Source organism: Chelonoidis abingdonii, chromosome 4 (assembly GCF_003597395.2).
Source record: "Chelonoidis abingdonii isolate Lonesome George chromosome 4, CheloAbing_2.0, whole genome shotgun sequence".
Classification (NCBI taxonomy): Eukaryota; Metazoa; Chordata; order Testudines; family Testudinidae; genus Chelonoidis; species Chelonoidis abingdonii.
Genome location: NC_133772.1, coordinates 57,798,475 through 57,813,689, shown reverse-complemented (window position 1 = coordinate 57,813,689; position 15,215 = coordinate 57,798,475). Strand labels below are relative to the sequence as shown.

At 41.3% G+C, this 15,215-nt stretch overlaps 1 protein-coding gene across 3 annotated transcripts in view; it reads left to right on the top strand.

Moving 5' to 3' along the window:
* The window catches only part of KIAA1549L (KIAA1549 like), a 104,348-nt gene extending 89,347 nt beyond the window's left edge, over window positions 1–15,001 (top strand). For all 3 annotated transcript variants that reach the window (XM_075065201.1, XM_075065200.1, XM_032769828.2), the window contains 2 exons: window positions 3,584–3,735; window positions 9,152–15,001. In XM_075065201.1, coding sequence (XP_074921302.1) covers window positions 3,584–3,735; window positions 9,152–9,433 — 434 coding nt within the window. In that variant the 3' untranslated portion in view covers window positions 9,434–15,001. The remainder of the gene's footprint in view (window positions 1–3,583; window positions 3,736–9,151) is intronic.
* The last annotated feature ends 214 nt before the right edge of the window (window positions 15,002–15,215 follow it).

The window sequence follows — 15,215 nt, the reverse complement described above, 5'->3', positions numbered from 1 at the left end:
TTTTTTTCTCAGAGATGCTGCATTTCAGTAGAGGATAAAATGATCTGTGTATATTTGGTTTAAGTTTGTATGAAATGGGCTCCTTGGATGAAATATTAAGGTATTATAAGTACTTGGAACAGCTGAGTATGCTTGAGTTGTCCTAGCCTAGTCTTTCAGTATGAGAGTAGTCAACTCCAGAATGATTTAGGGACAAAGAGATTCTACTGCTTTGATTAGATAAGTACCAGCTTTAAATATATCTATATATTGTCCCAGATCCTGATTCTGCCTGGAGCAGCACAAAGTTGCCATAATTCAGATGAAAATCCTGCCCATTAATTTGAAACTTCAGATTATATTGCAGTAAGAATTACAATAAGGTATCACACAGGATTATCATTGTACACTTAATATGTATGTTTGTTTGCCTTGCCTTAATTAGATGGTAAGCTTTTGGGGCAAAAGACATGTTTTAGTGCAGGATGGCCCCTGCCCCTTGTCTGTGCATGGTTGAGCAAGCAGCTTCTCCCCCAGCCATGCACCTCGTCTTACAATATCAGTCCCCATGTGCTCTGGGATGCACAGAGGCACTCACCCTTCTTCCTCCCTCTACCCTGGCAACTCCTAGAGCAGATAATCTGAAAAGAGAGTGGGGAAGAGGTGGGATAATGGTCCAACACTTCACTATTTGCTCCTGGAAATGGGACGGCAAGCTGCAGGTAGCATTCTGTGCCAGTTGCACTGACTGGTATAAATTGCACACCACCTTGTTCAGGGAGCAGCACTAAGGTGACTGTCCTTGCCTAAGACAGTATCCCCAATGCTATTCCTGCAGTGGTGAAGTTCCACACCACCCTCTGCTCAGGGCTTGTGTCTAACTGCCACAATCTAGCCTTGTGACTATAAAGAGCAGGGTAAAGGTACAGCTCTCTATAAATCTTTCCTAACAATAATGGTTCTGGTGAGGGAAGTTAGCTGTAAAACATATCTTTCCCCTCTTTATGAGCCCTGAATTGCATTCACAATCCTTCCGGCCTAGGGCTGCATGAAGCTCCACTCCAAGCTTAGTTCCTTTCCTTAATTGGATTGAAGAGTTGTGTTGAATGCTCCCTAGAGCACTTCCCTAGAGGCTGTAGTGCACTGGCTGAGTCTTCCCATTTCTGAGCGTACCACCACCACAGTACTCCAAGCATCTATCAGTCCTGGCAGCATAACATTCTTTACAAGTCTGTTTAAAAACAGATGCTGAGGTGGGCCGTCAGAAGAGATTGTATGTCATTGCTGTGAACGACACTCCGGAAGACTGTTTTTATATGTCAACAAAATAGGTGGGACTAGTTATTCTCTAAAAAAACAATACACTAGATGAAGTGTATTTTCCTCTGGGAGATGTGCTAAGTACCATCTTGGCCTTGGCCAGTTTCTCTCCCACAGAAAGAACTCTACATCTGCTACCTTTGCTTGCTCCTCTCCAGCTTAGCAGGGCTCTTCCTAAACTCCTTGCTGGAAGCCTGCTTCTAGCTCCAGGTGCCTTATTTTTAGCTACCAGTAATTTCCTGTCTTGTGTCAAGGCTTGTGTGCCCTGTTACACTAGTCTTTTGTAATGACTTTTAGCTGTAATAGAAATCAGTTATTTGAGAATGGATCTGATCCTAAGGTGTCTTCTTTAGGCCTACAAAGACAAAATATGTGTGTCAGCTGGGAGAAGGGGCAAAAGTAGGGAAAATCCAGCACAAAGAGATCTCTGCTTCCTCATGAATACTTAGTCCTGCCATGAGTGCAGGGGATTGGACTAGATGACCTTTCGAGGTCTCTTCCTGTTCTACAATTCTATGATTCTATGAATGTTGTAGACAGATATTGGAGGCAGGTCATGAGATAATGAATGCATTAGGGGCATGACCACCAACCCATGTAGGAAGGGAGAAGCTAGCCATATCCACTACGTATCCCTGAGCTCCCCTCCTTCTGACACAACTATGATACATACTTTCTAAGGCCTGGTCTGCACTACGCATTTAAACCGAATTTAGCAGTGTTAAACCGATTTAACCCTGCACTCGTCCACACAACGAGGCCCTTAGTATCGATATAAAGGGCTCTTTAAACCGGTTTCTGTCTCCTGCCCGACTGAGAGGAGTAGTGCTGAAATCGGTATTGCCATGTCGGAATTATGGTTGTTGGTCGCAAACAACGGTATTGGCCTCCGATGCGGTACCACGGTGCACCATTTGTGGACCGCTCTGGAAAGCCATCTGAACTTGATGCACTGGCCAGGTAGACAGGATAAGAGCCCGCACGCACTTTTGAATTGCATTTCCTGTTTGCCCACGTGGAGCTGATCAGCCACGGCTGGCGATGCAGTCCAAATCCAATAAAGAGCTCCAACGTGGACCATACGGGAGATACTGGATCTTGATCGTGTATGAGGACAATCTGTTCTATCTGAGCTCCATTACAGAAATCCGAAATGCCTCCAAAGCATTTACGAAAAAATCTCCAGGCTATGATAAGTAGAGTCACAGCACAGTGCTGTGTGGAGCAAAGCGGTAATGGAAAGCCAAAGAATCAAATGGATGCTCATGGAGGAAGGGAGGTGGGACTGAGGACTCACGCTATCCACAGCCCTGCATACTCCAAAAACTAGTTGCATTCTTGGCTGAGCTCCCAATGCCTCTAGGTCAAAACGCAGTTGTCCAGGGTGGTTCAGGGAATATCTCCGTCAACTTTACTCCCCCCCCGTTGAAAGAAAGGGAAAAATATCATTCTGACTTTTTTCAATGTCACCTACTGTCTACTGCATGCTGCTCGGGTGATGGGGTGCTGCGGCTGACAGCAGCATCCCCGTCCCTCCCCTCCCACGTTGGCAATGAGATGGTACAGTGCAAGAGGGAACTGATAGCGCGGTGAAAGGCAAATGAATGCTGCTGTGTAGCGCTGCAGTACCACCTCTGTCAGCGGCATCCAGTACACATACGGTGACAGTGACAAAAGGCAAAACAGGCTCCATGGTTGCCATGCTATGGCGTCTGCCAGGGCAATCCAGGGAAAAGGGCGCAAAATGATTGTCTGCCGTTGCTTTCTTGGAGGAAGGAATGAGTGACAACATTTACCCAGAATAACCCGTGATAACTGTTTTTGCACCATCATGCATTGGGATCTCAACCCAGAATTCCAAAGGGCGGAGGAGACTGCGGGAACTATGGGATAGCTACAGGATAGCTACCCACAGTGCAACGCTCCAGAAATCGACACTAGCCTCGGACCATGGATGCACACCGCTGAATTACTGTGCTTTGTGTGGCCACGTGCCTCAACTTTATGTAAAATCGGAATAATCCTGTAGTGTAAACATACCCAAAGATGACTTTACAAATACACCTCACTCCTGATCTGCAACGTACAGTCTTTAGCTTCTCTAATATGCTATGCCTTTTTAGAAAAGGGCTCTGTGCAGCTGATAGGAGCGATCGTATTCTAGTTTGATGTTATCAACATTCTCTCACAGACTCAGGCTGCTTCAGGTACGCTTTGTAATGATCCTCTAGGTTTATAGCTAAGATTATCAACTATTAATCATCTCTACCCTATTGCTTAATAGGAAATACAGTACCAGCAGTGTTTGCCATACCAGCAACAAACCGACCTGGATTCACAGGCTATTTCATCCCAACACCACCCACAGCATACAGGAACCAAGCCTGGATGCCCTATGCTGGAGATAATGAATTACCAGGGCAATGGGCAGACTCGGTAAGTGTTCTTGGTTTTCTCTATAATAATATGTTATATGATTTACACATAAAGGGCATAAGTGGCACAAAGTGACCATAAAGAGGTTGGAAATTTGGACAGGAGAATTCTCCCTGTGTAAGGAGAATCTTCAGCAATGTAAAGCTAGTAGAGCTGTCATAGAAATGGGAAAGAGGGAACAGGCTGGGAAAATGCCAGAGACGGTGGGAAGGAGAACCCAGCTCCACTGCACCTGATCCCTCACTGGGGGCTCTAACTTCTGCTTGAACAGGGCAGCTGAGGGATTGGGAAGCTACAACTAGCTCCCTACAGCCACCATTCTCCACTTTGTCTGATTGTATCTCACAGGCAGTGGAGAACGGTGACTGTTAACTTTACGTATAACATGCAAATAGCTAACTGTCTTATATCAAACTGTATTGGGATCAAGTCAGCAAAAAGCCACCAGTCCATTTATGTGGAGCAACCTGCACCAAAGGGCTTTTTACATAAGGTGTGTATTGCAAAGATTCAAGGGAACCTTGGCCATGCCTATGCCATTTGTTCCAGTCACAGGCACAGGATGTGGCATAGGAGCTGCTATGGTGGAGCCTTACTCACTTAGTATCCCCCCAGGCAAGGGGAATGGCACAAAACAGCCAGGGCATTGTCTGGGATTGAAGCCATTTATACTATCATGAGACAGATGTGGTATAAAAATCTCACATTTTTTAAAAAGCTTTGTGGAAGAATTGTATTTTGGGGAGAAATTTGAAGAGGAGCAAGAGGTCAGCTCATGAAAGGATGGGAATGTTTCACTAGCATGGGTGAGAGTGTGAAGATGAGACTGGGAGGAGGATACAAAAATGGAGCATGAGAGTTTTAATTTCTCTTACTGGTAAAAAATAGAATGTTTTTATAATAAAGACTGAAAGAAGACTAGACTTTCTGTTGCTCCGGTAAGCCCAGTTGAGCCTGCGAGTAAGTAGCTGAAGGATACTTAAAATCAGAACAGATAGTGTTCAGTAAAAGTAAAATAAATTGTTAGCTGTTTGTACTGTAGCCTGTGGTCATTACAGGGTTAACTCATGCTCTAGATATGAGAGCACAAATTTATTATAATGTTTAGTGTGACAGTCCACAGTCTAAGTAGCTCTTTAGTACAGTACAAGAGACAGCTATATTCCAAAGAAATGCAAAGTTCTTAAGGTGAACTTGAGTAGTTTTTCATATTTGAAACCATTTCTCACAATTAGATTTTGTTTTCCCACTTTCCTGTAAAGTGACTTTTTAAAAATGGTAACTTCTTCCTCAACAAATCTTCTCCTTTGTGGATTCAGTTTACTCCTGTTACTGCAGAACCAATTCAGCTGTAACAGAAAAGGAGATGGATTCAATTTCCTCTTGTATATCAATAGAATTGTCTAGTTAATTGCCATTGCAGGGCCAATAAGTTACCCCATGCAACTCTACTGGCAACAAAGTGGTATTGCTTAGGACTCCATTTGGCCTATCAGACCTTTATTAATGCTGCATGAGAAAGAAAGAACTCAGCTGGACTCTGATTGCAGATTGAATTTGTAGCACAGGCCATTAGAAAAAGTATCTTCTGAAAAGGAGTCCTTGGGACATGATGCCCTTTGGTGTCATTTTTAGAGTTCCTTTTCAGAGGAGAATTTTAGTTGTTAATTTGTGGTAAACCTGGTTTGTAACCCTACTGGCTCTTTCAAATTCAGTAAGCCCCTTGGAACTATACTAATAAGTTTAGACTTCTACTTTGAAACACACAGGTGAAGTATTTAATTTTTACCTCTTTGCTCCATATGGTCCTACTTTCTGTCTATAGCCCAAGGAAGTGATGGCCAGATCTTATTTGCCAAGAAATGGGGACTGACGACTCTGAAGAAGGTGAATGGAGCTGGAGGGAAACTCCAGCCTGCCATTCCTTCCTTTGGAAGGGGATACGCTCTGGTAAGGCCAGAGAGCCCGGTGGGGAGTGGAGGGGAAGAGTCATAGGACTGGTATTGAAGCAGCTGCTACATGCAGTAGTTCCCATCTTTGTATATGAGGAAGCAGAGAAGAAGAATTTTTTTGGGGGTGGGGAAGGCTCGCAAAAGATCATTGTGGCAGGAGGAGGTATGAATCCCTCTCCTAGAGGAGAAGGCAGCAGATTTCCTTCAGCTACATTTACCCGCCAGAGCTTTTAGACTCTACGTCCTGCTAAACAGGGGGTTGGCGTCTCCTTATGAGCCCACAGCCAGGAAGTAGGGTTACTTATTAGGCAAGGGAAAGAAAAGAAAAAATGGGGGAAAATATCCTTTTTTTTCTTTTTAAACCAAGATCCTGCCCCCAAATGCTTTATATCATGCCCAGGGACCTCCTGAATCTGAAAATTGTCACTATGGAATAGAATCACAATATTGCCAATTCAATATGTTAAAAATCATGAATTGGTCCTCAAAATCACGAAATTAAAAAGAAAACATTTGCAGTTTTTTCTCTGTCTTCTGGTTTGTGAGCCTTTAGAATATTTTTGGGACTTGTTTTCATGCTTTCTTTCTGAAACCATGAGGGCTAGAACCTTACTTTTTAAAAAATGAAAACTGAGATTCTCCGCTAATCACATGCCTCCTGGAGCTGGGGCTTTAAAAAATACCAAATATTGGTGAAATTGTGAGAATTTACTATAAGCTTCATTTACTTTAATGCACTATTTTCTCAAAGAAAAGCAAAGATTTGAAGCTTTATATTTGGTGGAGGAAGGGAAATGCATTTGGTGGGGTTATGATCATCCAAGCAAATCTTCAGTTGCTGCTGAGTAAAAGCAGTAAAATAGTGACCTCTAATGGTTTTTATTTATTGTTCAATATGAATGTTTGCTATGTGATCAGTCCAGTTCTGTACTAAAAAGGAGTGCAGCCTTTTGGCTGTATTTAAATACCACTTCCATCTAGTACTCAAGCAAATACTATTCCTGGTGGATTTTATATTTTGTGCATCAAGTGGATGGAAATACCGTGAATCTTGCAAAGCATATATAATATGAAGGACTAGATTTTCAAAAATAGTTAGAGGCCTAAGGATGCAAATAGGCATCTGATGGGATTTTCAAAAGGCCCTAAGCAGTTTGTCCCCCCTCTCCACCTGTTAAGGTGCTTTTCAAAATCCCACAGGCGCCTATTTGCAACTTTAGACACCTAATATCTTTGAAAATCCATCCCTTAGTGACCAGATTTTCAGAAGTCCAGTGCCCAAGAGCTCCCATTTATCACCTAAATAAAATGGCCAAATATCCAAAGGTGCTCAGCTATCAATGGTTTACCCAATAGCTCTGATTGTTCTCCGTGGAACCTGCTGAGTGCTGAACACTGGACAATTTGGTGACTTCATTTAGATGCTTAAATGGGAACTAAATTAATTTGAAAATCTGGCCCCATGTCCTTTTCTAATTAAAAGAAAAAGAATTATCAGGCTATCTTTTCTATGCTTATACATTTTAATGGCTTCTCTATTGATTTATGATGACCATAGGATATGGTGCAAATCACTCCAAATCTGAAAATCAGTGAGATTTTTTTTCATTTTTTCTAATTGGATTTAAAATGGTTACTCTGTATCAGTAAACTGTCTCTTGGGTAAAATTACTTTGTCTAATTAAGAAAATGAACCAGAACTTTAAATACAGTAGCTTAAAACATCCGTTAAAATTAAATGCTGTTGTTTCTTTACCAATTTGCAAAACAAATAAAATTAGTTAGAAGCTGAGTTCTAAAACTTCCTCAAATTCAGTTTAGAGCTTGCCATTGTGGATCAGAATGTTGCACCTGCAACATTTAGTATCCCGTAGGGATGAAGGGCCTGATTCCTCACTGGTACTCTAGTTTAAGCCACTGAAATGCCACTGAAATCAATGGAGTTAGGGCAAAGTAAAACTGAAGTGTAACTGTGGCATATCTGATCCAATGTGGGAATAAAATCTTCCAATTACCTTTATTTCTGATTGACACAATGGACCATATTCATCTCTTGTATAATTGCATTTGAGTTAAGAGTTCCACCACAGTTGAATTTGGCCATAAAACCTGATGTTTCAGAGAAGTCAAAGCTCCTTGTCCAATAAAGCACATAGCCAGCTGTGCAATGATGGGTATAGAGCAAGGGTGGCCAACCTGTGGCTCTGGAGCTGCATGCGGCTCTTCAGAAGTTAATACGTGGTTTCTTGTATAGGCACTGACTCTCGGGCTGGAGCTACAGGCGCCAACTTTCCAGTGTGCTGGGGGGTGCTCATTGCTTAACCCCGGCTCTGCCACAGGCTCTGCCCCTTCCCTGAGTGTTTTGTGCCCTTGCTCCTCCCCCTCCCCCCTAGCCTCCTGCATGCCACAAAACAGCTGATCGGGAGGTGCAGGGAGGGAGGGGGAGGTGCTGACTGGCAGGGCTGCCAATGGGTGGGAGGCACAGGGAGCGGGGTGGGGGAGCTGCTGATGTATTACTGTGGCTCTTTGGCAGTGTACGTTGGTAAATTCTAGCTCCTTATCAGGCTCAGGTTGACCACCCCCGGTATAGGGGATATATAGAGAGAAAGGACTTTCTTCCCAATTTTAGCAGACAGGTTGAATGCTTCGTTTTTCCCCTTGGTAAATCATGAGGCAGCTCCTTAGTGCTGAACTCATAAACTCATAGTCTTTAAGGTCAGAAGGGACCATCATGATCATCTTGTCTGACCTCCTGCACATCGCAGGCCACAGAATCTCACCCACCCAGTCCTGTAATAGACCCGTAACCTCTGGCTGAGTTACTGAAGTTCTCAAATTATGATTTAAAGACTTCAAGTTACAGAGAATCCACCATTTACACTCATTTAAACCTGGAAGTGACCCAGATAGCCTGTCTCTGATGCTATGTCCACGGTCAGTTTTTAATGGGAGCTTTAAGACTCAGAACCTGGCTGTTTGCTTCATGTGTATTAGACAGTGATGCTTCAAGCCAGCAAACTCTTTTCTCCTTCCCTTGGCTTTTTAAGTATAGTTTATGCCTTAGATATTTTTCAGAATACTGTGATAAATCTACGTATTGAAATCAGCTGTAGGAAAGCAAAGAATCATACAAAATAATAAAGGGACACTCTTTCAACAAGGCATCTATCTGCCCTTGTAGTGGTGATTAGTTTAGCATGTAGAGTTTTTTTTCCTCTGCAAAGAGAATTTGTTCACACAATTTGGATAGCTGGGAACTTAACACTGGTTGTTGCTTACAAACAGCACATACAATAATGTACACAGTGAAGTGGCACTATGAGTATGAAGTCTGCTTTCTGTTAATGTGGCCCCAAGAGGCATATGTTCATTTGAATCCTACTGCATGGAGTTCTCTGGAGTGTTAGATTATGTAATAGGTGACCTGAAGGCAAGCTCTTTTGTGTGATTGTTCTCTTCCATAGGTTCCACTCCCTGGTTACATAGAGGCTTATCCACGATCACGCTACCAACATAACTCTCCTTCAAGACTTCCCCGCCAGTACAGTCAGCCAGCAAACATGCATCCTAGTCTGGAACAGGCTCCATTGCCTTCTACTGCAGCTTCTCAGCATAACCTCTCAGAAGCTGACCCTTCTGACACAGCTCTTACCAACATTTCTACAGCTGCTCTAGTGAAGGCAATAAGAGAGGAGGTTGCTAAACTGGCCAAGAAACAAACAGACATGTTTGAGTTCCAGGTCTAATACCTTTGTGCACAGTGTTTGTATCACATACCTTGTTGTAGCCAAGGAAGTAAGTCTTAATTTTCAGTTAAAAACTTGCTGCAACTTGTGCCAGAGTGATGGCATTTTTCTCCTGAAAGATTAACACTAGGTTATTGTGAAATGGAATGAAATAGAACAAGAGGACCTGAAGATATGAACTCTCTCTGTTTGCTGGATAAGGAGATGCTGCCAGGCAACTCTTTAATACTGATAAGTTCTCTTTATGATATGCAATTGTTTGTCACTTAGCTCTTGTCCTATGAGCCCTTTGTCACTAGGATGCTATTAAACATACGTCTGTGTAATACTACAGTCTATTAAGAATCAGGGGCACAAAAGCAGAATTGTCTAGAATAACTTCTGCATGTCAATTTTATTTCTGTGATTAAAGAAGAAAATACAGTAGTACTGAGTAAACTAAAGGCCATAAATCTTCTATGGTAGAGATCATATTAATAGTTCATTACAAAATAATCAGGGCTGAATGCAGCAAAGCAACATCAGTCCTTTCCTTCTAGAGACCACATTCAAACCACAAGAATTTGATGTGAATAAGTAATATAAACAATGTACCCTGTAAATAATCCCAACAGAGGCCAGAAAGAAGAGAAGACTGTGAAGAGAGTTAATTGTATTGGGGTAATTGGTGGCTTCAGTGTTCACTAATGCCACTGTTGAGTTACAGAGAATGTGTTTACAATATTAAGAAAGCCTATGCTGCACGATGGGAAGGAAGATTAACAAAGGAAGTGGGTGCTAAAAGCTTTCAGAAACCCACAAATGAAAAATGGTTATTTGAGTCTTGCCCTACATTCAAGAGGTATTCATTCTGAATGCATTGTGAAGCTGGTAAATTTGAGAACCTTGAGCAAATCTATCCAGCCTGGAATAATGAATACACCTGCTTTGACAAGAAGACCTCTGTTTAACATAGTGCTTTGTACTCTTTCTTGAACAATGACATCTAGTAAAGTGATGCCAGAGAATGCTACCTGAAGCTGTGATTGACTGTGATTACACTGGAGCAATGAATACACGAACTCTAGAATTCTCAGTCTCTGTAGGAAATTCTGAATGTAGAGGACCTGTTGATTACATTGAAGTGTAAATAAGTAAACAAGTGTGTATTTAACAAAGTATTTTTGTTCTGTGAAAAAGGGGGTTATTTGCTGAACCTACGATGACTGTAGACTGCTGAAGATAAAGGTTATGCTGCACTGTTATATGAATCTAACCTCCCAAAACCCTAACCAGCTGAATTTGACAGTATTCATCTTTTGCAGTCTCACACAAAATAGTTAGGAGATTATGCAAAATACTTCCAGTTCCTTCAGTAATAATTTAGCTTTGGGAACTGAAGTTGCTTATAGGATGCTGTGTTCTGGGCATGTTTGGCTAGTGAAGTTAAAGGTAATGTTGTTCGTCCTGTTAATTTATTCAGCTTCAGATGCATATGCTATTTTATCTGGTCATTCCATTTTCATAATGAGTTTCTTTGGTCTTTACTGAGGTGAAAACGGGAGCTTGGTTTAGCTTTATGGCTATTTGAAAAAAACTGACTGGACAGGAAAAGAAAAGATTGGAATGAGGTGTTGAAATTGTTGAAGCACAAACTTTTAAAACAGAGCTATTTTTTCAAATAATTAAAATTAAAAAAACTCATTCCAGATAGTGATGCATAGCCACCCTGGAAGAAACAGATGTCTCTTGCTCTAAAGACCTTAACTATTCAAAGATTTTGGAATGCTAGTTGATCTTTAAACAAATGTGAAATTTCATTTTTGTTACTTAATTAGATATAAATGAAATGTATTTTTGTAATCTCTATGTAAATATATGCTGTATATTTATACACGTGACCAATCTATTATAGACAGAAAATTACCGTAAACCAATTGCAAAAAAGGGAAAAATCTTGAGGAACTTATTGGTGAAGATTGATACCCAATGCTTAGAGTACACAAATAGGCAGCTGGATAACTTGAATGAACAAAGCACCAAAGAAACTCAGCCTTTCATATAAATATGAGTCTAATGACGACAGACTGGTGTCTCAGTTCTCTATTAACCAACTAATACTAATCTCATGAGTGTAACACAATGCATCCAAATGTCTTTTTGTGTTAATTTCTGTCTCCCTGAAAATATTGCATTTGAAAGTGAAGGCTTATAAATACTGGGTCAAATTCAGTTTGCCATAAGCAGGACTAATTCCCATTGGCTTCAGTAGGAAATGCACTCTCTCACACCAGGGCTGAATTTTTCTGTTAGGCCTTATCTACATGTAAGTTTCACCAGTATAATTTTCGTTTAAATTTTAGCTTAGCATCCTCCTAGACAGTGCCAGCTCCAGGCACCAGCTTATCAAGCAGGTGCTTGAGGCGGCAACTCCGGAGCGGGGCAGCACTTTCAGGTATTCCGTGGCAATTCGGCGGAGGGTCCCTCACTCCCGCTCAGAGCGAAGGACCTCCTGCTGGATTGCCACAGATCGCGATCGCGGCTTTTTTTTTTTTTTTTTTTTTGACTGCTTGGGACGGCAAAACCCCTGGAGCTGGCCCTGCTCTTAGAGAGACAAAACTATGATGGCAAAGTTAAATCGACTCCCCCACCCCCTACACCTGGGGAAGAACTGTTAGATATCCAAAGTTAATTCTGTTTGGGATTGTATTGAAGATGTGCTATCTGTTGCAAAATTCTCTGATTTACTTAGAAAAACACTGTGGTGCACTTTATTCACAGATGAATTTTAATCTCTTCATTCATAATGGCTTTTTATCTCGTTTATAACATCATTTTGCAGTTTTTAAGAGAACTACAGAAAAAGGTTATATGAAGACAGTGAGGACATTTCTGGAAAGAAAAATCAGTTATAATTACGCTATCTGAGCACAATGCAATGACACAATTAAAATACAGTGTACAAATAATTTGTAATATAATAAACATTTTGTATGCCAGCAGTTGCAATATAGTTTTTCAACAGTGATTTAAAAGAAGGAAATAGACCGTGACCTACCAGTTAGAGTTGCAGTCTCATCAGAAGTATGTTGATGCCATTTTTACTGGAAAAGACCTAGCCTGAAAGTGACTTCTCAGATCTGCACGAATCTTTAACATTCTGTTAAATAGCATTTCCATGTTAGCATTTTAGGATTTTGTTTCTAAGAAATGATGATATCCTTATCAATGTCTTGTCTTCAGATGTGTAAATCATTAGTGAAAAAAGAAAAATCTCTTCAAACTGAAAAATAATGCTGAACTGCATTCAGTATGTGGGCTATAACACTCAATCTGTCTCTTATATGTGTTCTTTGTAATTACTTGTAGAACAATAACTTGAGGTGGATAAGGGGGAGTGATTTTGTTAAATAGTCATTTTTTTTCCTGAGGGAACCAATTTTTCTGGGTTTTGTGAGAAGTCTGAACACAGTAGAAATGTGAACAGTATTTGTGTCTTGTCATGTCTCTGTAGCATTGCGTGGAAATCCTATCAACTCTGTAAAAATGGGGAAAAGATCCTAAAGAACCAGAGCGTTCTTGTGCATGTAAAATAGCTTCAGAGTAGCTGTGGCCACAAAATGGTTAGGGAGAGAACATGTTCAATATAATATCAAAAATAAGAGTATCTATGCAGTATGGGATCTGTAGGTCCCTTCAGGCGTGGTAATTCCTGAAGATCAGAAAATTCTGGGGTTACAGCAGCTTCACTGCTTTTCATTGCTGAAGATCAATGAATATCCAATTAACAGAGGGCAATGATATCCATTATATCCCATACTATCTCAAAATAGCCTATGAATTAAAGCCTCCAATTACTGCTATTTTCTATGGCCACAATAAGCCATATTCTTGGAGCAACTCCATGTGAGGCAATGGAATTACATCAGGCTTCTGTTTGGCAGAATGGCTTCTAGTTACCAAGAGTGTGCTTGACATGACATGTATAATGTGTACCAGCATGTTACATGTCACTCTAATATATTTTGAATGTATCTGAATGTAAAATTAAAAAAGCAGTATCATACAGTGCACTTGTTATAATACGGTAGCGATCAAATGGATTTTAACCCACTTGTGCACTGATATACTGTAGCCTTATTATAGGGATGGTGGCATTTCACCCTCATTGTAGTCACACTGCACTGGTCTAAATGCCTGAAAAGGCAAAAGGCAGTGGTGGGGTAGGTTCATTGAGTTCAGTGTTGATGGCTTGTCTAAGTGTTCGCAAGGTAACAGCCTTAATGTACACCATGGAACCCTAAAGAATCCCTAGGGCTGCATGGATAAAACTGTAGGAGAAATCAGGCACATTGACTGCACCAGGATTTTTGCCTTGATAGGGACTGCATTTCTGGGCCTGAAGAACCATTGCAGTAGAGTGCAATGGGTCTGAAATACAAAGGGGGAAAATATCTCTCACACAGAAATACCATGTATTCTAAGCATTCAAATATATTTGTACATACAATATACTACCCTGTCTCCAGTCTGTTGGATCAAATACTATTCCCACTACCCTGCATGCCTTTTCTTTTTTTAACGTTTGTGCCAAAATACAACCTTTGGAGTAAATAATACACATTGTTCAAAATATGTATGGAACCATATCCTTTGTAACCAATCCTCTGCAATGGCTCCAAAGAAAATTATTGGTGTGTTGAGCAATTCAATCAAATGAGTAAGTGTTCAAGGTGAAATGTATATCAGCATTTGTGTTAGGAGCATAATGTTATTTACAGATAGTATTTTGTGTGTAAATGTCATAGCACTGCCAAACAGTGCCAATATAGCTAATGGTCAATCACAATTTATCTGTCAGACTTTCTCTTTCAGGGGTTTAATCCTTGGTCAAAATAAACCTTTGCTCTGGGTAGAAGCTTGATTCTTGAACTGTGAGCCCATGAGGGATATATTGTTTTGCCAATTTATGTATGGACGAGGTTATGTTTTTCCATGTTTTTTAAATTGTAGGAGTGCAGAAACAGAACAGCAGATTTCTTTGATTTGAATGCTTTTTGGAACCCTGCATATCTAACCTGGCCAAACAATACAAAAGCCTTGCTTGTGAAATGAGATTTATAAATCTTTAGCTCACCATATGTACTGGGTGCTTATTTGCTATTTAAAAAAATGAATTTTAACAAAGATGACCAAGTAATTGGTTTTTGAAAATCATCCCTAGCTACCACTGCAATGGCTCTGCTGGGAAATGACACGAAACTAATTCTGGGCTTAATTCTGTTCTCACTTGCACCAGGGAAAATCTGAAGTAACTGCACAGAAATTAATAGGTCAGATCCTTCTCTCCTGCCCCAGTATAGTGGCTTTGTACTGCTGAGGCAGTGCCAAGCAGTTAGAAAACTACCCTAAAGACCAGGGCTGGCTTTAGGCTGATTCCCCGGAATCGGGCCCCGTGCCTAAGAGGGCCCTGCACCTTAGGCGCCTTTTTAATTTTTAATTTTTTTTTATATACCCGGTGGCAGGCCGGGTCTTCGGTGGCACTTCAGCAGCAGGGGGTCCTTCACTCGCTCCAGATCTTCGGCAGTATTTCAGTGACGGGGGGTCCGGACTGAGTGAAGGACCCCTCACCACCAAAGACCCAGACCGCCACTGGGTATTCAAATTGGGCCCTCAGTTCCTAAAGACGCAGCTGGTGAGGTCCCTTGTACAGGGAATCCTCGTATGGCATAAAGCCAGTGTAGCATAGATGCCTTGGTGGTGGTGGGACAGGTGCTGACAGGACCTGGACTAGGCGAACTGG